General features: G+C 45.9%; 1 protein-coding gene across 2 annotated transcripts in view; it reads right to left on the minus strand.

Annotated features, from left to right (window-relative positions):
- ATOH8 (atonal bHLH transcription factor 8) overlaps nt 1-22,920 on the minus strand; it is a 68,858-nt gene that overhangs the window by 4,371 nt on the left and 41,567 nt on the right. The window contains exons 2-3 of one of the 2 annotated variants that reach the window (XM_053307344.1): nt 18,062-18,253; nt 1,981-2,142 (exon numbers count right to left, since the gene is read on the minus strand). In XM_053307344.1, coding sequence (XP_053163319.1) covers nt 1,993-2,142; nt 18,062-18,253 — 342 coding nt within the window. In that variant the 3' untranslated portion in view covers nt 1,981-1,992. The remainder of the gene's footprint in view (nt 1-1,980; nt 2,143-18,061; nt 18,254-22,920) is intronic. The other variant, XM_053307345.1, reaches the window with a different exon arrangement.

The following is a 22,920-nucleotide window of genomic DNA, read 5'->3' on the forward strand; positions in this document are numbered from 1 at the left end:
CACCACAGTTCTACTAAAACCAAGGAACTCTCCATAAGAAGCTCATTACTGAATCACAGCCCACTTGAACCTTTCTGAAACATGAAATGTTATTCTGATTCTAACACAAGAAAACAATGTTTGGTATCAACTTTTGAATTTCAAAATCAGAAACTATCTGGGATCTAATAACAGTGACTTACATATCCAGCAGTGTAAATGGGGGTTGCAGAACCCCCTTGTGCTGCTGGGGGGCAGGGCGGCTCTAACACATGTGGCAATGTTACTGTACAAGAGTGCAGTGCCAGAACTACTGACCTCTTATGCGATATCACACTATGTACAACTTCCATTATTCCCAATGGAATTTGTGTGCAATGTGCAATTATGCAAGAAGTCAGTACCAGTACTGCCATCTTGCACAGCACTATTGCTGTGTGTGTTCTAACAGTGCCCTACAGTGACACAGGTGGTTTTGCAGTGCCTGCATCACATTGTGGGACATGTAAGTCATTGACTGGCCACAGGCAATGTGTATGTTCATTCCTGTTGTTCGGAACAGATTTTAGCTTAATTTTGACTATATTCAATCATCAGATGAATTAATTCAGTTTTCCTGCATATACACATTTCCTTCTTACAAGGGAAAACAAAGGATATATCTCAATGCAAATATTAGGAAATCATGCAGTCAAAACATCATTGTTGTACAGACAAAATACTGGTATACACATAATTTTCCAGACCTTTCCATTCCCTATCCCCAAGATTTTCTAAAACAGGAATTAACATACAAGGCTTCCAATGAAAGAAATCATCTAGCACATGTCCATATTTGCATGCATTCGTGCATGTTCATCATACAGGATACCTGTAGAAGAGTCACCATGAAAGGCAATAGTGGGTGGCTATTGCCTTTCGTGGTGACACCTCCACAGGCATCCTGCGTCCAAAGTTTGGTCTTTGACATATAGAGAGGTCTCTCCCTCACATATATTTCCATTTCTCCATTTTTTTTTCTGGAACATGAGACTGACATGAGTATTGGTGAAGTGAGGAGCTGGGGGAACAGGAAAAAGTACAAACTTCCTGTAGGTTTGAGTAACCATTTCTTGCTCTCCCTCTCTTTCATAACTTGATCAGGAATTACAATATCCTCATTAGCATAGACATCCTATCTGTGAAAGCCTATGTCGAGTCATTATTGCCGAAAACTATTCTTCGCTTCAACGACACCAGAAATCTGTGCAGAGAACTTCTCAAATGCTTGACAGGTGACAACCTGTAAGGAACCCCCAGAGCTATATGTAGGAGCTCTCAGAAGGACACTAGGACAGCAGTTTGGAGCAGTAAAATGTTCCAGGGTTATAGCTGGCCCCACCCACCCTGGCTGGCCACTTGGCCCTCCTAGATGGGAAGAGCTATATAAGACTTACTTTGGATTTTGCCATGGCAATAGTCTTCCACTCTTCCTGGTACTGTGCTGACACCAGAGTAAGAAAACAAAGAAACCAGCCCTCTGGCAAGTGTGGCTGGCTATTGTCTGCAGAGGTTATTTCCCCTCCCTCCGCTGACACCTCAGCTGGCATCACAGTGTGCCTGAAGTTGATACTAGGCTGTGTGTGGATCTGGACCATGGTGGGGGCATTTCCTGCTTTACAAGTTCAGCTTCAAGTCTTCTTGGCTGTGGTGGTTCACATGGTTGGTGGCTGTGTTTGTGTTCATAGATCACACATTTTGTTGGCCTGCTTTAGTGCATGTGTGACTGTGAGCCTCAGTGAACATGAGATCACAAAGGGAGATAGATTTCCTCCTCCCTTCTTGCTGCTATCATCAAGTACTTTTTACATCTGATCTAAATCTGATTCCCTTTCAGATGGCAGACATTTTAGAAAACACTTGTGACATTTGTGTAATTTCTGAACCTGAAAGCTATCCTATAAACCTGGAGGATTGGCAATGGTGGCGAATGTTTCACATGAATTCAGTTGGATTACTAACCCTTTGTGTTTTTTAGTGTTCAGTATTCTGCCTCTCAAGTCCTGTTTCCTGCTGAATATAGTTACGGGATTTTGGCAAGGCACAGCTTTCTCTTTCCCATTGCCATGGATGGATTTGTGGAGAGGGCACAATCCACTTAGATGTCATCCTGTAGAACCCCCACTGAAATGAAATCAGGCTTAAATATAATTAAGAACAGAAACCAGGCTTAAATATAATTAAGAACTGCCTCACCCCTAGATATACCTATATAAAAGTAATTTAATCATCATTGACCAATGGCTGCTCATATTCTTTTTCTTACATTGGTTGCTGGCTCAGCTTTTTGCAACGTCAGCACAATGACTCGGTAGTGTTGGTGCAATGTCAAGGTGACTGATACTGTGCCATCATAGCAGTACTCCATCTGAAGGATGTGTAGCAAAATATAATGAAATGCTTTTTTTAAAAAAAGGAAACCTAAACATTTATATAATTAGTGAAAATGGGAATCTGCTTCTCAGAATTGCTTCACACATTATGAACAAACTGAAACTCTTCTCATGATCGGTGAGAAGAGCTTCTTCCGGGTCTGTGGGGAGAGTGGGCTTAGCCCGCTCTCCCCGTAGACGATCAAAAGGCAGTCCTGGGCAGCCGGATTGGCTGTCCACATGACTATTGGCTCCATCATCGAGCCGGCGGGGGCTGCGGGGATCGGGGGGCCAAACAACCCCTGGAAGTTCCAGGATGCCTCATGTGAATGCGCAGGGCATCGTGGAGAGACCCCCGAGCCTGGGACGCTGCTTGCAGCCTCCCGGTTGGGGGTCTACTCATGTGTTACCGCGCACTGCAGTGACACGAGCAAAAAAATGAAGTTAATGGAGCACTCACTCCGTTAACCTCATTTAAGGGGAGAGGGAATCAGGCAGGCTAGCTGCCTTGGGAGCACTGGGCTCGCCTGTGAGCCCGGTGGTTCCCACAATCCCTGGAAAGTGGGCTAAGCTCCCTTAGCCCGCTTTCCAGTGATCGTGGGAATAGCCTCACTGGCTGACATAGCACACAGCACATCCCCCATTGAAGAAGGGCATGTGTGGCTTGCAAGCCAGCCAAGAGCCCATCCTTGCTGGTATGGAGGCTCCGTGCACAATTCAGCTAGGAGTAATTGAGAATAATGGCAGTAGCAGCACAACACCGATTATAAGTAGTAGATTGTGCATGGAGTCTCCCCCACCTCTGTTGCCAGTGAGGATGGGTTCTTGGCTGGCTCACAAGCTGTGCACATGCCTCTTTGATGGATGGTGTGTGCTGTGCACTATGTCAGCCACTGACTGAGCCAAACCTGAGCAGTTTAGATTCCACTGATCTCAGCAGAAATATCAATGGGGGCTGAAATGTTAATTTTAACACAAAAAACTGTTTTGCATGCATGTAGTATTACACTTTAATATATTTACATGTAACATCTTTACAAATGTATCACCAGGGGCGTAACTATAATAGGGCAAGGGGAGACAGTTGTCTGGGGGTCCACTGCCTTGGGCCCCCCCCCGAGGCAAGTCATATGACTGACTCCCCCAGCCACGCACCCACTAGGGATGGGCCCAGACCAGGCCATTGAAAAGGCCTCCGGACCGGTCCAGACCTGGGTGGTTCGTTTCGGGGGTGGGGGGTACCTTTAAGAGCGGCGGGAGGGTTTACTTACCCCTCCCGCTGCTTTCCCGCTCTGGCGCCGTAAAGTTACGAGTAATTGGGGCGGCAGGATACCTCCCTGCCGCCCCTTCCCCGATGTTGCTCTAAAAAAACCTCCCAGTAGTCCTTTGCGTCTCTGACGTGCGCGCGCGCAAAGGACGACTGGGAGTTTTTTAATAGCAGCATCGGGGAAGGGGTGGCAGGGAGGTATCCTGCCGCCCCAATTACTCGTAACTTTATGGTGCCAGAGCGGGAAAGTGGCGGGAGGGGTAAGTAAACCCTCCCGCCGCTCTTAAAAGTACCCCCCACCCCAGTGCCGGACCGCAGTGTGGCGGTTCTGTGCACACCCCTAGCACCCACCCGGGCTTCCTTCAGTTGTATCCATCCTCCGAAATTGATGTGAGTGTTAAGACCTGGAGCTACCAGAACAGCATGTCTTTCTCTAGTACCACTAAATGACTTGCATCATCCACAATTTACAAAACCTTTAAAAAATTAATTTAGGATGATGGTATATTGTGGAGGAGGGGGCCCATTTTAAAATCTTGTCTCTGGGCCCACTCCAACCTTGCTACGCCCCTGTGTATCACACATGTATCAGAAAGTGAGGATATTCCCACTGCTTGTATATTTGTTAGTAAGCATGCATTTACTACCATGCTAATGTGGCCTAGCAACCATATTGTGACGGATCCTAACCCAATCCAGCAAATGTTAGTTGTGATGAAGAACCTTCTCACGTGAGGCTTAAATCACTTCTCTTACATGCCATGTACCTGACCATCTGAACACTGCTCATGTTGAATGAGAATAATGTAAATTACAAACGAGCCAATGCAATTTTATTCTCACCACAAAGAAGTTTAAAACAAGAGTCATGTTTAGCTTCATGAGGGAAAGCTCTATGAAATCATACCTGCCAACCTGTCCCTATTTCCCCATTCACCTAAATGGGAAAATGGGGACAGGTTGGCAGGTATGTGAGAGCCTAACTGGACTTTACACACAAACACTGGTAACAAAATGCTAATCACCATTAAAGAAAGAAAGAAAGAAAGAACGAGGACACCTCTTTTAGGAAGAGGCATTTTGGGATAGAGAAGCTGAGGGCACACGCAGGATCAGACTCCATACAAGCTGTTGCACTGCAACAAGAGTTCTTTCCCCAATAAAACACCACTTTGGAGCTCCAAATCAACCCCCAGCCACTTCCCTCCCATAGGGATCCCATTCAAGCATATATTTGGGAGGGGAAATATGTTTGGAAGCCTTGTGAGGAAAAGTGGCTGGGGGTAATTTGGAACTAAGAGGGGGTGGGTGAGGCAGGGTCATGCAGCCCGCCCCCCTCCAACATTGGAGAGGAGAGCTGGGTCTTGTGGTAGCAAGCATGACTTGTCCCCATAGCTAAGCAGGCTCTGCCCTGGTTGCATATGAATGGGAGACTTGATGTGTGAGCACTGCAAGATATTCCCCTCAGGGGTTGAAGCCACTCTGGGAAGAGCAGAAGGTTTCAAGTTCCCTCCTTGGCTTCTTCAAGATAGGGCTGAGAGAGATTCCTGCCTGCAACCTTGGAGAAGCCGCTGCCAGTCTGTGAAGACAATACTGAGCTAGATAGACCAATGGTCTGATTCAGTATATGGCAGCTTCCTATGTTCCTATTGAAAAGACCTACTAAAATTGCTGGAACAAATGACACATTTAAATGCTTAAATTGCATTTAACCCTAATGGGATTTCATCCCAATGAATTCTGCCAGATTTGTCCCATTCTTGTCAAAGTAGGATCCCCTGAAATCAGTGGGGCTTGTCTCTGTGTAATATTTTTGGGACGTGTGTAAATAGGATTTGATTAGCTTCTAACATTTAGTAGTGTGGCTCTTGTGGTATTGCCACATATACCAATGAAAGCTATCATCTGACAGTTTTAATTTGAAAGGCTCTTAAACTGCTCAACCAGTCCGCACAAACAAGCTATAATTTCAAAGCTTGTGGAGTACAGGCAAGGTAACAGTTATTGTAAATTATAGTTAAGTTTACAAAAATGGTTTCTAGGCTTGAGAATTTGAATTCAGAAATCTTTCAAGCAAGACCCCCTTAGTACATAGTATGTAGTCCCTACACATCCTTACTTGGAAGTAAGCCCTATTAAACTCAGTGGGTCTTGCTTCTAAGTAAGTATGTACAGGCTGCAGGGCCATAGCTGTAACATGTGAGTTTGTTTTGAACCGAAGGCTTTGTGAAAATGATTATAAATCACAACTTCAACTAACTACAGCGGAATTTAGGAAATATATCTACACCAAAAATATCATTGCCAAAAGAAATTTCTCATGTTATACTCTTCTTTTGTATCATAAAAGTAAATGTTTCCATTCTTAAAAAACAGCTTTAAGGAAACCCTGATTGAAAAACTAGGTTTTATTATTTATGTTTTATTTTCGGTCAATGCAGCCTCTGAAGAGGAACAACAAAGTAATGGTTGTTATTCAGCATTACCATACTATTATTCTCCAATATAGTATCTTTACTTTTAATTCTTTACAAATGCTTGTGTGCGTAATTAAAAAACAGAAACAAATTCTAGCAGAACACTTTTTATTGAGCCTCAACTATTCTGCTGTTATTTATAAGCCAGCTTCCTCTCTCACAAAGAGACCTTTTGGAGGGTTTTTCCCCTCCTGCCTCCCTAACAGCTGCTCTCAATGTTGTATCCTGAGTGATGATGAGGTTCTGAAAGTGTTTTTTTGGAACAGATGGCTAGGAGAGTGCTGGGGAATGTGCCAGCAAAAAGCTGGGGATGTGCCAAATCCTGCAGTGACTGAGTGCTTTGGGTTCCAGCTCGCGTGCCTTTCCCCTGCCCTCTGCCCTGAGTGGCGCCAGCAGGACTTCCCAACTAGCACTCTGAACATCTGGAGTCTGCGACTGCCAGGAGAGCAAGGGGGGGATGGGGGGGAGAGGAAAACCCTCCTTGCTTCAGCTCAGCTTCCATCTACTCAACAATGTTACTCACTAGCAGAACAACTAATCAAAACCAAAAAGGAACACACACACACACACACACACACACACACACACACACACACACACACGGACACGGACACGGACACACACACACACACACCCTAACCAGCTGCAGGTCATCAACCTCCCCCAACTGCTAGTCAATGTTATGTTCAGAAAACTAATGAAGCAAGCAATATTATCTTTCAAATACTGGAGTCAGAGTGGCTGGGTGCTGTGGAGGAGGGGGAAGGACAACCACACAAAATGCATTCTCTCTATTCTTCTAAAGGTATATCCTCACCAGATGAATAATTGCAACTTACATGAGACACTTTCTGAGGGACAAATTCTGCTCTCTTATTTCTCGGGTCCAAAAAAAGAGAAGGCCAAGGCAATTCCTAGCATGTTTCAAAGCTGACTCAAAACCATACAAGACCTATACCATATTTATTATCATTTGTTTATTAAAACCATTTATTAGTCCAATATTCAAGGTGGCATATAGTAAATAAATGAAAACAAGTGTATTGTACTGCAGTACACTTTGTTCGTTCTCTCTCTCTCTCTCTCTCTCTCTCTCTCTCTCTCTCACACACACACACACACACACACACACACACACACACCATGAGGCTCTACACACGACCAGTGTGTAGAGCCTAACTGGGCTATGCAGGGAGAGCAGGCTCAGCCCGCTCTCCCCACAGATGAGCAAGGGACCCATCCCTGGAGCTGGTAGGGGCAGAAGGGATCGAGGGGCCACTAGACCACTAGGCACTAGGAAGTCCCAGGATGCCCTGCGTGAGTGCACAAGGCATCCTGGGGAGACCCCCAAGGCCGGGAAGCTTGCTATAGCCTCCTGGTCGGGGGTCTACTTGTGTGTTGCAGCACCGTGCGGTGGCAGCACACAGTCAGTAAAACATGGTTAGCGGAGCGCTCGCTCTGCTAACCTCGTTTTAGGGGAGGGGTTCTAGGTGGGCTAGCCGCCACTGAACCACCGGGCTTGCCTCTGGTCTTAGGACTGCTACAGGAAACACCCAAGTTTACACCAGCAGCAAATTTGTGGAATTAATGTGTGTCTGGGCATCTTTCAATATCTGTGTACACGTATCTGGGAACCCAAGCAAGATTCCCAGATCTGCCTACATAGGGGAGTCTGTACTTACGATCAGCCAAAACCGGGCTAAGGAAGCCAAGCCCAGTCTTGGCGGATCGTAAGAACCACTGGGAGCTGCATGGCTCACGGTGGCAGCAAACCCACCAAAGAGGCCAGCAACTTAGTCAGGGTTAAGGGTGTGAGCTAACCCGGGCTAAATGATTGTGTGTCGACACAGCAGCAGCCTGCTGGCCAGTGCCAGGGAAATCCTCATAATTCGTGGGATTAATAACTCATAATAATGCACCCATAACCCATTATGGGAGTTCCAGGGGCTGAGGCAATACATCTAGGCCCCTGACCCTCTGTGCTGCCAGAGGAGGCAGATGCATGTCTGTGCATGATTTCCATGCCCAGACCCAGACCAGGGATCATCTGCAAGGGAGGTAAACTTTTCCAGGCTTCCTCCCCTTGTACCCTCAAGACCTTTCTCACCGATTGTGAGAAAAGGCTTACGTGTTTAAAGATGTGTTATGTCTATGGAGGTGTTAGGGGATGCAACCATAGCTTAGTGGTAGAACATTTGCTTTGCATATCAAAGGTCCCAGGTTCAGTCCCTGACATCTCCAGGTAAGGCTGGGAGAGAGACTCCTGCCTGAAACCTTGAAGAGCCACTGCCAGTCAGTGTAGACAATTCTGAGCTAGATGGACCAAGGTCTCTTGACCATATAGGGCAGCTTCCTATGTTCCCTGATGTGGACAAGTATTTATTACACCCACACTTGGCAGGTTTGTTATGGGTAACAGCACCACAATATTTGAGATGTCCTGGAGCAATCCTACGGTGAAAACACGGTAAGGGTGTTTGCCTGTCCGTACATGAAATTATGAATTGTCTGTGAGTGTGCCTGAAAAGGTTCAGACAGAGAATCAACATTTAGAGGGGGAGGGAATGCTGTAAGCTGGTCTGAGCCCATGGGACAGAGCAGAATATACATCAAATAAATAATGAAATAAACATTTGCAGGGAGGAGAGAGCAAGATCATATCTGGAAATGAATAGCCGTAAGCATGTTATGATTGCAATCCTATGCACACACCACCTGGGGGGAAGCCTTGGCTTCTTTCTGTCAGTCTCTACTGGGGGGCGGGGTAGGTGGGTATCAGGTATGACTGGATTGTTCTCAGCAGAGAGAAGCAGACACATTTCTCTGCCCTCAGAGGGGGCTTGTTGAATCTCTGCATGAGCAGCCGGGCTTGCCTCCTGCCAATCAGGAAGCACACCAAAAACAGTGTTACATGCAGAAATGCTGGGCTGGGCTCTCTTCTGAGAGCAAGTAATTTGTATTCTTTCATTCTCAAAAATAAATGTTTTGGGACATAAGAGTGAAGGAAATTCCTATTTTTTTAAAAAACAACAACAACCCTGTTTCTTGTCATCCCAAATGTGGGAAATGCTCCTCTAATCATTTTTCTATTGCCATCTCTGTTGTTCATCTCTGACAACTTTTTAAAAGTCCTTAAAGACTTATTTTTTTTCTCAAGCTTTTTAACTTGACTGTGGTTTTAAATTGTTTTAAGGTTTTTATTTTTGTCTTAATTTGTTGTGTTGTGAACCACCCAGAGATGGAAGTTGAGGCAATCTATAAATTTGGTAGATGGATGGATAGATAGATAGATAGATAGAGCTATATATTATCCAGTACTGGAGGAGGGCATGTAATCAAGGTAAGGTCATGTTTGTCCAAGCTGGCTAAAAGGTGGCCCACTAACATTGAGGTCATTCACACAAACAAAAACTGTGTTCTACCCAGGTTTGGGAGATGTACATGCACCCAGTTTTAGGTTGTGTGGAAGCAAGGTAGGAGGAAAACCTGAGTAACTTTTCCTCCTACCTTGCTTCCACACAATCACTTCTACCCAGGTTTTCCTCTTACCTTGTTTCCCACACAACGGAAAATTGAGAGCACAGACAGCTCCTAAATCCAGTTAGAACACAGTGAGCCGGGTCTCACGATCAGTGAGACCCGGTTTCTGCAGCAGAGCGGGGAGAGCGGCTAAGCCTGTTCTCCCCACGCACGTTCAGAGCGGGAGCCCTGGGCGGCCGAATTGGCCACCCACACAATTGCCGGCTCCGTGATGGTGCTGGCAGGGGCTGGGGAGCTCGGGGGTCGCGCAAATGCGCAGGACATACTAGGGAGAACCCCGGAGCCGAGAGGCAGCTTTTCCCCTCCCCTCTGGGGGTCTACTCGTGAGTAGCCGCAGGGTGGAGCTGCGCCGCAGCTACTCATGATCGGGAAGCCCAGGTTTGCAGAGCACTCGCTCCGCAAACCCGGGCTTAGAGGAGGGCTACAAAAGCGGGCTAGCCGCTTGTAAGCCACCGGGCTTGCCTGCGAGCCCAGTGGTTTACATGAGCAGCAAAAATCGGGCTAGGCTCTCCTAGCCCGATTTTTGCTGCTCGTGAGAATAGCCTGATTGTGTGAATGACCTTGTTGTTTAAAAGTGGCTTATTAAGTCCTTATTTTTTATTCCCTGATTAGTGTTATGTCAAATGATCCACTCAAATTGTGATAAAATTTGGCATTTTAATTTTGGAAGAAGTGGGGGAGGAAGCACAACATTTCCCCATTGTTTCCTACTATATTAGCAATTGGGGGGGGGCAGCAGAGGTAAAGATATCCAGTCTTGATGTCAGGAACAGCAGCATCAAAAACAAAACAAAACAAAAGGTCATGCACAAGCCGGTAAATGTAACATCTGGAGAGACTGCCTGCCAGAACAAGCTTCAACCAGCTACTTTTTGAGAGTGTAAAAAGCTTGAAATGCCATGGAAAACTAGAACAAGTTCAAAAGAGACAGAGGGAGGGAGGGAGAGGGAGTAGACAGTGGGGCTACATACTTGAGTCGGGTGGGCTTGATGGAGACTGATCATGTTGGCTCACTGAATCTTTCAAGAGTACAGAAGAAAACTTCACAAAATATAATTTCCTGGGACTACTTAGAGAATAGCAGCATAAAAAGTGATTTTATCCATCCAAACCTCAGAAAACCTGCTAGTTACAAGAGAGGAAAGAGAGTGGTTTTGTTCATACTGTTTCAGGATCAAACATTTGGGGCAATGGTGTTTGTGTTACAGTAAATATGTGCTTGCCCCATTCATTCAGGGAGGATGGGTGGGAGAGGGGCTACTTTTGGCTACTTTTGAATGCCAAAAAGAACATGTGAGGGCTGGGAACTAGCCCCTTACTTTGCTGTGCTCATCTGCTTTCAGCTGTTTTCTCCCTGCTTAGCTCACTTCTTATACTGGAGCCAGGCTGGGGGGAAACTGCTGATTGAAATCAATTAGTTACATGATTACATGCATTTCTATCCTGTCCTTCCACAAAGGAGCTCATGGTAGAGTACAAGGCTCTCTCCCCATTTCATCCTCTCAACAACCCATGAGATGAGATTAGGCTGAGAAAGAAGCCCTTTTCACATGTTATGTTCAACACTCATAATCCGTGTGCAGCATACAGGTAGAGTTCAGAGGTGGCCAGTGCGGGTAGCAATGGTGCTGCTGCCCCTGCTATGGCTCTCCACTCACCTGGCCTCTGTGCACACATGGCAGCCATTCACATGGTCAGCAACACCATGCTGACTATGCAAATGGCCACTTCACATGTGCAGAGGCCAGGTGAGTGCCATGTGGGGGCAGATGTCACGTGGGATGCTGGGTGGGACACTGCTGCTCCCAAAGGCTTGTGGGTGCTAGAGTTATAGTCGGTAATGGCTTTTTAAAGGTACCTCTTGTGCCCCCCCCCCAGCACCACTCTCACCAGCCACCTCTGGTAGAGTTGTTCATGCTGGACATGGGCAGCAGTACACTTCCTATCTGTGCCCTCCCCTTAAACTGATTTTGCAGAGCGAGCGCTCCGCAAACCCGGTATTTAAAATCGTGAGTGGGCTTACTGGAGCTTCCGGGGGCCGCGCTGCCCCTGAACTCCTCAGCCCCTGCTGGCTCCGTCACGGAGCCGGCAGTCATGTGGGCGGCCAATCTGGCTGCCCAGGGCTCCCGCCCTGATCGTCTGCAGGGAGAGTGTGCTTAGCCCGCTCTCCCCGCTTCTCCTTTACAAACCGGGTCTCACTGATCGTGAGACTCGGCTCAATGACTACTAGTCATGATGACTATATGCCACCTGCCAGGTTCAGAGGCAGCATGGCTCTGTGTGCCCATTGCAGGGGAGCAACAGTAGGATTGTCATCAAATGACAACAATGACATAGCAGCAGAACAAACCAGCATGGCATCAACAGGAACACGAGTAAATGAAAAACAAATCAATTGAAGATAATAAAGGTTTAGTCACGATCAGGTCATGCTGCTAATCATGTTGCTGTCCTTTCCATTCTCTTCCCCAAAACTAAACTGGACTAGATGGCTTTACACAGTGAGGAAGTTCACAATCATCAAGGAAGTGTAACAAGATTGCATTTAAAGAAGTTCAGGCGGCAATCCTATGCACAGTTATTTGAGCTCAGTGGGATGTATTTTTGCGTAAACATGCATAGGACTGGGCTGCACAAAAAGGTTTATGGAAATCGCTGGGCAATGCAGAGGAAAAAAGGGTAATTTGCTGCCTTTCAGACTTAAAAACACTAACAGCAACCACCAAAAGTACAGATGAACCCTGTTTTAGTTAGAGTTGGCAAATGCTAGGCACAACCCACTAGGAGGTCCCACTTAGCCAAAGACTCTGGTGATCAGTAACAACCAACCATCTCGCCCTTAGGTCTTGCAAGACATGTGAGAATAAAGGGCTACCGTATGACTTTGAGACCTTTTGCCCTCTGGTGCTGAGGCACTCTTACCACTCGACTTCTGGGCCCAAGTCCAGGGCCTCCATAAGCCCTGCGGGCCCCCAAATCCTCTTTAGTCTCTCCTGGGTGGTGCGGTTGCCCGGCCGAGCAAGATGATGCTTAATTTGCAGGAGAGGGGGAGGGCCTCCAAAGGCCTTTCAGTCCAGGCTCCAAAATTACCTAGGTGCACCTCTGCCCACACACCCCTAGAGATTGCTCAGCGTGGCGTTAAGTGTGGTCACTGGATGCCTGGAGAGAAGGCACGTTTGCACTGTTTGATGGCTGTTATTTGCCCCAGTCAACAAACCTATGAGGTAGGTTAGGCAGAAAGCTTTGGACACAGGAACAGCCCCAGGTATTGCAGTGCCTAAGGCAAGGCACCAGATGTTTCCTCGCTGCACAACTTGGTCAGCACCCTTTCAAAACCAACCCTTGTGAGCTTTGAAAGTGGTGCAGAGGTGGGGAGAAGGGAAGATCCTACAAGCTTTGAAAGGAGTGTGAGGCAAGGCACTCCTTGCAAAGCTTACAAGGGTCAGGTCAATCCCAAAGAGCTCCCCTGGTGGCAGTGGTGGGGAGCATCTTACTGCCCTGCTGAAACTCCAATAATGAAACTCTGCCACCTGAGGCAACTGCCTTGCCGTGCCTCATGAAAGCACTGCTCCTCTTCTGACATGTACTCCTCCCCACCCCATAACAGCAGCAGACAGTTCCTGAGTCAAGGCCTCCTGCCCTTTCTCTCCATTCAGTCCAGTCTCTCCAATCCCAGGTAGATTGTCTCCTTCCTCTGACAGTGCTGCTGAAATGGTGGAGTGGGAAAAGCCAAGCTTGTTTTGACAAGAGAACAAATGGTGGGGGTGGGGAGGAGGGAGAAGAGAAAACCTGCACTGCTTTCCACTAGGATGGGTGTGAGGGGCAGCAGAAATGTCTGGCATTACTGCTCCCAGGCTCTTGCTTTAGCTGAAGTGGGCCCAGGGAGCTAGGAAGCTGCTCCGGGTGTTCCTTACCCTGCCTGCTGACTTGATTGCCTCCTCAGCCCTGGCTTGCTGAACCCAGAAAGTCCATGGCACTGATCAATTTTATACTCCTTAGCTGTGCCTGTATCTCTGAAACTGTCTCTTTTATTCTCTTCCTGCCCTCTTCTCTCCATTGCTGTCCCTGTCCCTTTGGTTAGTTTCTTTCTCAAGTCTGAATCCTGCTTCACCCTGCCTGGCTGCCATCCCCCTGCCTGCTTGCCCTGAGATATTCTGACCATCGCCCTATTCAAATTCATCTCCTCAACCCCCTAATCCAATTATGCCACATACACAGTGGTGAACTCCTGAAATAAGGAAGACAGGGTGTGTGGGTGGAAGAGAGGATTGATGTGTTTATCTGTAAACTGGATTCCTACAAAGTATTTGCTGGGTCAACAGGAAGAATATTGCTGTGCAGAAGAGGTTGTTCATAGTAGAGTAGAAGATGAAACGTTTTCCTTAGCTTAGCTATCCATTTATCCATTACAAACCAGCTGATTTATTATCTTGCATCACAACTGGGTCCTGAGTGCAGACGGGAAGTTCACTTGAAGTTTATAGATCCCTCTTTGTCATAAAACTCTGAACAAAGACATCAATCTCTCTTCTAATTCACCCATGTCACTTTCCGGGCGGAAAACTGGCAGAATGCTTAGCTTCCTCTCTAGCACAGCTTGATGATGATTTCAGCTAATTGGCTCAGGGTTTAAGAAACCCAAAGAAATGCAGTACATGATTAGTTTGGTTGTTGTTTCTTTAAGGTACTCCACTGGTTTCTCAGGTCATCTACTTGTGGAGCTTCAAGGGCCTATTCACATGATTTCCCAAGTCCCCACATGATTTCTTCAGGCTTGCTTGAGACTGTTCTCCATCTCTCTAAAGCAGCTTCCTTAGGGCAGAATTGTGGCCACACATAAGGACAACCCAGTTCACACATAATTTTTCTTATGTGACTGCAGTTTCCAGCAGGCCAGCTATGATCACATGGGTGAGCAAACATAGGAAGAAGCTGCAGCTCTAGGATTAGGGGCTGAAGGGTGGAGCCCTCCCTGAACAGAGGGGAGGCAGGAAGAAAAAATACAATGGAAGACAAATGTATCACTTTGTTTATAGCTTTGGCTCTCCAAACTAAATTTAGGTCATAAGAGTAGTTAGGCAGTGGGAGGGTAGCCTGCAGAGCAGATCACATGATGACTCAGGCTGCTGCATCTTTCTCTGAAATGGTACCATGACAAGTCCTCCACCACCCACCAGGAAACTGTGCTGCATAAATGATGGCTGATGTTTTTGAGCCCAAGCTGTGCAGCTATTCCTGTTAGCTCCTCCTCTTCTTACTGCCAAGGAAAACACGCTGCCTTCCATACCGCGCAGTCTACCATTGATCTAAGTGAGATGTCCACACGCTGCTGCATTCTGTTAAAATAACACACCATGGCTGCTTGCAAATGCACAGAGCCTCCATGGCTCCTGAGCCCAGCAGCATTGCGGTAGCAATGCAGATCCCATTGGGAATCATGGGAGCATTGTCACTGAAGTGATGCTGCTGTGCTTAGGAACCATGGAGGCTCTGTGGGTTTGCAAGCAGCAGCAGCAGCAGCAGCAGCATGCTTTTGAGTGGAATGCAGCAGTTTGTGGGCATCTGCTGCTTCCCCTGCTAGCTTGGCAATGGAACCCCTGCTAACTCGGCAAAGAGGCACCTTTTATCGTGGCGATTCTCTTTATTTAGCAGGAGGAGAGTAACTGGCCCTCTCCACCCCCAGCACAGTACCTCCAGTTGTTGGCTGTTGCTGGTGTCTATCTTGTGTTTCTTTTTAGACTGTGTGCCCTTTGGGGACAGGGATCCATTTTGTTTATCTTATTTATTATTTCTCTGTGTAAACCACCCTGAGCCATTTTTGGAAGGGCAGTATAGAAATCTAATTTTCTAGATTTCTATAGGGGTTAGCAGACCCCTGCTAACTTGGCAAATAGGCACCTTTTAATATGGTGATTCTCTTTATTTAGCAGGAGGAGAGTAACTGGCCCTATCCACCACCAGCACAGTACTTCCAGTGACTGTTGCTGGTGTCTGTCTTACATTTCTTTTTAGATTGTGAGCCCTTTGGGGACAGGGATCCATTTTGTTTATCTTATTTATTTGTTATTTCTCTGTGTGAACTGACCTGAGCCATTTTTGGAAGGGCAGTATAGAAATCAAATAAATAAATAAATAAATAAATAAATTAAAAAATGGGATTTCCGACTACAAACAAACATCTGCCACACAATACACCAGATATAACTGTAGTTGAGAAGAAAGAAAAACAAGTTAAAATAATTGTCATAGCAATACCAGGGGATAGCAGAATAGAAGAAAAAGAAACAGAAAAAATCTCAAAATACAAAGATCTACAAATTGAAATTGAAAGGCTGTGGCAGAAAAAGACCAAAATAATCCCAGTGGTAATTGGCGCCCTGGGTGCAATTCCAAAACACCTTGAAGAGCACCTCAACACCATAGGGGTCACAGAAATCACCATCAGCCAATTACAAAAAGCAACTTTACTGGGAACAGCCTATATTCTGCAACGATATCTATAACAACAGCAACAACACTGACAATAAAATTCAGCCATCTCAGGTCCTTCTGAAGGACTCAATGTCTGGAAAAAACAAACCAGTCAATAACACCTGTCTGACTGTGTGAATAAATAATAATTTTGCTTAGAACAATGGTAGACTGTGCAGAATGTAAGTCAATATCTGCTTCTTGGGCAGACATCAAAATCTTAGTTTGTGGCAGTGGTGGGCTTACCTGGCTGCATTTCAGTGAGAAATGAGGTAGGACTAAACACGCTCATGCCCTCTTGCATGCAAGTCCCATGGAGAAGAACAGAGGAGACCATGGCACTCTGTCCATGTTAAAGGCTTTTTTGTTTTGTTTTGTTAGTATAAATAGTGCAACTTCCTGGATTTGGGAAGCTCTCAAGCAGGGCATCCTCAGCAAGTCCCCTTAGTGTACAAGAGATGGAATGCACAAAGCAAGAATCCTTTCACACTGCCTCTGACCTTCTTGGGTACTCCACGTAAAGTGAGCAAGAGCAGCACCATGGGGTTGGTGATATCTTTTGCTGATCTTGGGGCCCTAACCAATGCCTAGCCATGTCACCCTCTGTAACCAGATGTGTGTGCAAGAGCATGTGTTTGTGCGTGTGTGAAAAACTGCACCCCCACCAAATGCAAAATAGCAATAGCAATAGCACTTACATTTATATACCGCTCTATAGCTGGAAGTTCTCTAAGCGGTTTACAATGATTTAGCATATTGCCCCCAACATTCTGGGTACTCATTTTACCGACCTCGGAAGGATGGAAGGCTGAGTCAACCTTGAGCCCCTGGTCAGGATTGAACTTGTAACCTGCTGGTTACAGGGCGGCAGTTTTACCACTGTGCCACCAGGGGCTCATCAAAAGTCAATGTTTGGCATATCATGCAGAAAACCATAGCTCAAAGAGGCACCCATGCTGTTGTAATGCACTCTCAAAAGCACACCTGCCCTGCTGTGGAGGCAACACTGCTCTGTGCCTACTAAGCGTTGCCTAATCGCAGTTGGAAAAGATGGGAGTAGCATCACAACTGTGATTAGTAAGCATGGAGCAGAATGCTTTAGAGTACATCGCAACAGCATAGGTGCTTCTCTCTTTGATCTACAACTCTCTGCATGGTATGTAAGCCGCTGCTGGTAAGGAAGGATGGTTCAGATGTGGGATGGCCCCACCTTGTTATCTGTTGCTTCCTCTCAAAAAGATATGGAGGCTATTCACACGCATGTGCAAACCCCAGCTAACTTTGTGTGTGTGTGGTGGTGGTGGTGATCTGCACTAGGGGGCTTTAGCTCTTTGCTCCACCACAATCCTGATCTGGATGGTAGAGCTGGTAGATGCAAATGGAAAGCTTCTCTCCTGTGGGAATCAGCAGCCATGTTGGGGTGAGGAGTACCAAGCCGGACTATGGTAGGAGCACAGGGTTAAAATTCTCGTGCCCTGGCCCCAATAGGGATCCTGCTCTGTCTGCTGTTTATCAAGCATGCCATTCACAATGTTAATAAAACATGCAGTTTGGTCCTTAGATTAAACAAAATGGAAGACATGGCTGAATAGCTGTGTTTGTATGGTTTGTAAATGGTAGCCAAGATATGGCTGCTTAAAAAGGATTACAGCACGAATTCAGAATCCGTTAAGTTAAGAAAAGAAAAGAAAAGAAAAGAAAAGAAAAGAAAAGAAAAGAAAAGAAAAGAAGGCTCAGTGTGGACAAAGCGAGAGATAGGGAAAAAAAGAAAGGATACAAAAATATGGACTGGAGAAAGACCTAAATGAAGGGGGGGGGGGAAGGACAGCAAGAACAAGCCAGTGTTCAGAAGATCTAAAGGAGTTGCCCATTCATTTACAACTGGCTGTTGTTTTCACCTCTTCTCTGAAACATACCTTCCTTTTTTTAGACCTTCCTTCGGCTTGCAAGGTCCTAGTGCACTGCTCCACACATTCCGAGAAGCTCATGTTACTGTGGTCAGCGCTGTAATCCAGGTCGGCTAGTCTGGCCAAGGAGAGGATATAGTTACATGCTATCCTCAGGATGGCCAGTTTGGATAACTTCTGTCCATAGGAATAGCAGGGAACCTGTAAAGGGCAACGAAAGCACATTAGACTGGATCATCAAAACTCAGTGCTTGAAAGGGTAACTAAAGCCTTACTGTGATTTTACTTGCTCATTAGCTTGTACAGTATTAAGTATGAATTGTACTGAAAGGCACACAAAGCCTTTACACATTGATCCCAGCAGCAGTGGGACTGCATATATATAAAATATATTTGCAGTAAAGGGACTTGTGTGGCTCAGCGGAACCATTTTTGCTGTTGCTACCTTGCTCAAGAGATGATCAACAAATATCACTGATGATGTAGAACAAACCTTCAGTGTATGAGCTCTGTATATCCTGGCTAGTGTATGAAACTCTAGCTATACGTCTAAAGCTCAAAGCAGTCTGCTACAGAAACCACTTACTTACTGACCCCTTCATTCCTAGCCTGCAGCTGCAGACATCTGGTGATTGCTGCAGAAACTTCCATGGTAAAGATCAAAGTATCTTTTAGATGAGCTGGTGCCATTGTGAGAACAGAAGCAGCAGAAACTTTCAAGCATATGCTCACCTCTGGCTAATCGGTGTACTGCAACTTTCTTAGTCTGTATGTGTGGAGGAATCAAAACATACAGTAGCTATGAACCAAGGCTGGAGAGGGACATTAGTTTCCCCCCACCACCACAGTGTTGAAGGCTTGAAAGAGGAATCATTCTTATAGTATGTACATTCATCCCATTTTTGCCTCCAATAAACATATTTTGCAGATTTTTAATGCTTCAAAAGCCTGCAGAACCTGTTTGACCAGAGACATTGGGATGAAAGACATATATGGGAAGCATAATTTATCTTATACCACTTTCAACTCTCTTAAAAACTACTGAGGCTATTCACACAATTGCAGAAAATCGGGCTAGAGGCTAGCCCGATTTTCTGCAATCGTGAGAACCACCGGGCTCGGCTGCGAGCCCAGTGGTTCTTGAACGGGTAACCCGCTCAAGTAGCCTGCCCCTAAAACCAGGTTTGCAGAGCGAGTGCTCCGCAAACCTGTGTTTTTTAAATTGTGAGTAGCCGCAATGCAGCTCCGTGCCGCGGCTACTCATGAGGAGACCCCCGGAGGGAAGGCGAAAAGCCGCCTCCTGGCTCCGGGGGGCTCACCAGCATGCCCTGCGTGCTCGTGCAGGGCATGCTGGGGCTTCTGGGAGCTGAGCTTCCGGGAGCCATCACAGAGCCGGCAATTGTGTGGGCGGCCGATGCCCGTGTGTGGGGAAAGCGGGCTTATCCCGCTCTCCCCACTCACTCTTGCAAACTGGGTCTCACGGATCGAGAGACCCGGCTCGTTGTCTATCTTCAGCCTACATTTGTGTGTTAGCAGTTCTGATCTTGCCTGTTGTGTTTTGCTCTGCCCTATATATGCAGAGGTATGCTTTATTAAAAAACAACTAAAGACACACTTTTTAAGGAGGCTTTTTATTGCTCCATCTCTGGTTATATCTGGTAGGTTCTTTAGGTTTTATAATTTTCAGTTTTTAGCTTTTAAAATAACTTTTAATTTGAACTTAATACTGATTATGGCTTTTAACCTGACTTTTAACTTGTTTACTCAATTTGGTTAATTTTATTACTTTTATTACTATATTGTATCTATTTTATTGTTGTGAGCCACCCAAAGCAGTAGTGTACTGGAGGGGCGGGGTATAAATATTTCAAACAAACAAACAAACAAACATTCCTGAAGCCTTTCTTTGTAGGATTATCCACAAGGCAATTCTTTGTAAATTATGGGTGGGGGGGATTGTTTGGGGATAAATAATCAATTATTATAAAATGATGTACTATTTAATCTGTCAGCTCAGACAATATTGAATATTCTGTATTTGAGGAAGATGCACCTATATATTTTAATATTTCTGTAAATTTATCTTTTGTATGTTTTCATGTCATCAAGACCAATGGCAAGCTCAACAACAACTAAGGAAATAAATCTGCTTTCTGTACTTATTGTACAAAATTGGTGCTAGGAAGGGACGAGGACAAGTAAAAAGGAGAGTTTGGATAGGACAAACTATTTCAGGATCACCTTACACAAAGAGTTAGTTCCAGCATCTGCCGGGTGGCTTTTGTAAAAGTTTCTCATGTGTGCATACTGGAGCTGACTCTGACAGGAGGGTTTTTTTGGTGAATTGCATGTGCAATGGCAGGGTTAAAGATCCCCTACCCGTCTAACATCAGACCTCCTGTCCCTGTACATATGATTTACAGGGGAAATCATCTGCCAGGCCAAACATGCAATTCAATTTTCATCTAGCTTGGCCCTTAGCCATGCAGGTAACTGGAGATAAGACTATGAACTGTCTCAATCCATATACACCAGCAGCTCTTAGAATAAAGTGCAGAAGAAATCTTATTTACTTTTGTAATTTCCTTCTCTGTGTTTTCAATAATAAATTATTTACAAACACCTATAAATTGCTTAATCGAAAGTTGATGTGCACAGCTCCCACTGATATACCTGGGCCTAATCTTGAATGGGTTGTGGCTTATAGCTTTAGAAACAGTGTGCTAGCCAACTTCTTTCCCTTTCTGCTTCTCTGAGGTCTCTATGTTATATAACAAACTACTTCTGAAACTCCCCACAGGTTCAAAAGCAGTTTGTCATGCAGCGGGAAGGGAAGCAGTATTGTTTGAGAAAAACAACTCTAAAGCTCACTTAGACTCATGGAACAACTTCCACAGTTCTTTGAATCCTGGCCAGTAAACTTGCAAATTCAAAACCAAGAGAAATCATCCCATGGTGCAGAAGACATTTACATGCCATTTTATTTAGAAGCAAAAGACTGGGAACAAATGAAACCCTTGAAATTAACATAAGTGAACATTAGCTTTTCAAGGACAACAATAATGGGATAATGATGAGGGAAGGTGGTTGTTTTTAATTCACCACATTAGTAACTGTTTCCCAGGAATACCTCCCATCTTGGCTGAGTTCCTGCCATTTTAGTGCTTCCTTTATAATAAAAATGGGAAACTGAAAGGAAAAAAAATCTGGTTTAATTATTAAAAGGGATGCACTCAAGGCACACAATTCATATTTGGATCAATGTTTTCCCAGACTGGGAATGTTCAGGTTACACTTTTGGATAAACAGTCATAATAAGATATAGAAAGATAGCAAGGAAAAATTAGTTTAGTCCTGGCAATAAGAAAAATAATAACTTAAAAAACTGATTCAGTGTACTTCTAACTTTTAGAGGCTTGCGGTCTGATATTGAATTAACATGATACAGTAGTATGTGTGGTATGTCTGCTGTCTGTTTGAGGTATATTATGGTCTTCATTAGCAATCTCATCTTGAAGTAAGGGTTTACTTCTGAGCGTAGGATTGTACTGCACTGATTAAAATTCTATACTGATGTCTTCACAGTTCTGCCTGCAGTTAAGGGTTTGGACAATGGCATTCTGACCCCTTCTAAACCTTTCCATGAGGCAGGTCTCACAATCAGTGAGACCTGCTTTGTAAGGGTGAGTGGGGAGAGCGGGCTTAGCCCGCTCTCCCCGCACACGAGCAGACAGTTTGCTCTGGGTGGCCAAACCGGCCGCCCACACAACTGCAAGCTCCCTAATGGAGCCGGCGGGTGCTGGGGGGAGCGGGGGCTGATAGGCCCCCAGAAGCTTCAGCATGCCCTGCGCGAGCACGCAGGGAATCCTGGAGAGACCCTTGGAGCTGGGAGATGGCTTTTTGCCTCTCCTCTGGGGGTCTACTCGTGAGGAGCCGTGCTACAGCAACTCACAATCAGGAAGCCTGGGTTAGCAGAGTGCTCGTTCTGCTAACCTGGGCTTAGGGGAGGGCTACAAAAGCGGATGACCTGCTTTGACTCAACTGGGCTTGGCTGTGAGCTTGGTGAGTCTCACAATGGGTGGAAAGCGGGCTAAGCACCCTCAGCCCGCTTTCCACTGATCGTCAGAATAGCTCCTATGTCTTTTATCTAGACAGGGCTTATATGTGGATGTGACAGAGTTCTAGGGAGGCCAGGGTTGTAGAACATGGGGAAAGTTCCCCATGTTCAGCACTTTCCTTTGCAAACCAGTGCTGAATGCATGGAGCCCGGAGGGTGTGGCCAGGAAGTGCATTGGCATGGGTGTATGGCTAGTCAGTGAGCTACATTCAATTAATGTAGGATAGTAATATATTGAGGTAATTCACACAATCAAAAATTGTGTTCTATCCAGGTTTGGGAACTGTGTGTACTCCCAATTTTTGATTGTGTGGAAGCAAGGCTAGAGGAAACCTGGGTAGAAGTGATTGTGGGGAAGCAAAGTAGGAGGAGAAGCTACAGTTTTTCCTCCGACCTTGCTTCCACACAATGAGGCTATTCTCATGATGGGGGGAAACTGGGCTAAGGGAGCCCAACCCAGTGTCCCATTCTGAGAATCACCGGGCTCGTGGACGAGCCCGGTGGTTCCACAGCAGCGAGCCTGCCAAAGTAGCCCTCCTCTAAAATGAAATTAGCAGAACAAGTGCTCTGCTAACCCCATTTTTCCAATCGTGAGACACCACTGTGTGGCTCCGTGCCATGGCGACTCATGGGTAGACCCCCGACCAGGAGGCTGCAGCAAGCCTCTGGGTGTCCGGGGTCCCCCCAGCAGGCTCTGCACACTCCTGTGGGGCATGCTGGAACTTCCAGGGGCAGGAAGGCCCCCGATCCC

The sequence above is a fragment of the Hemicordylus capensis genome, chromosome 3, assembly GCF_027244095.1.
Source record: "Hemicordylus capensis ecotype Gifberg chromosome 3, rHemCap1.1.pri, whole genome shotgun sequence".
Taxonomy (NCBI): domain Eukaryota; kingdom Metazoa; phylum Chordata; class Lepidosauria; order Squamata; family Cordylidae; genus Hemicordylus; species Hemicordylus capensis.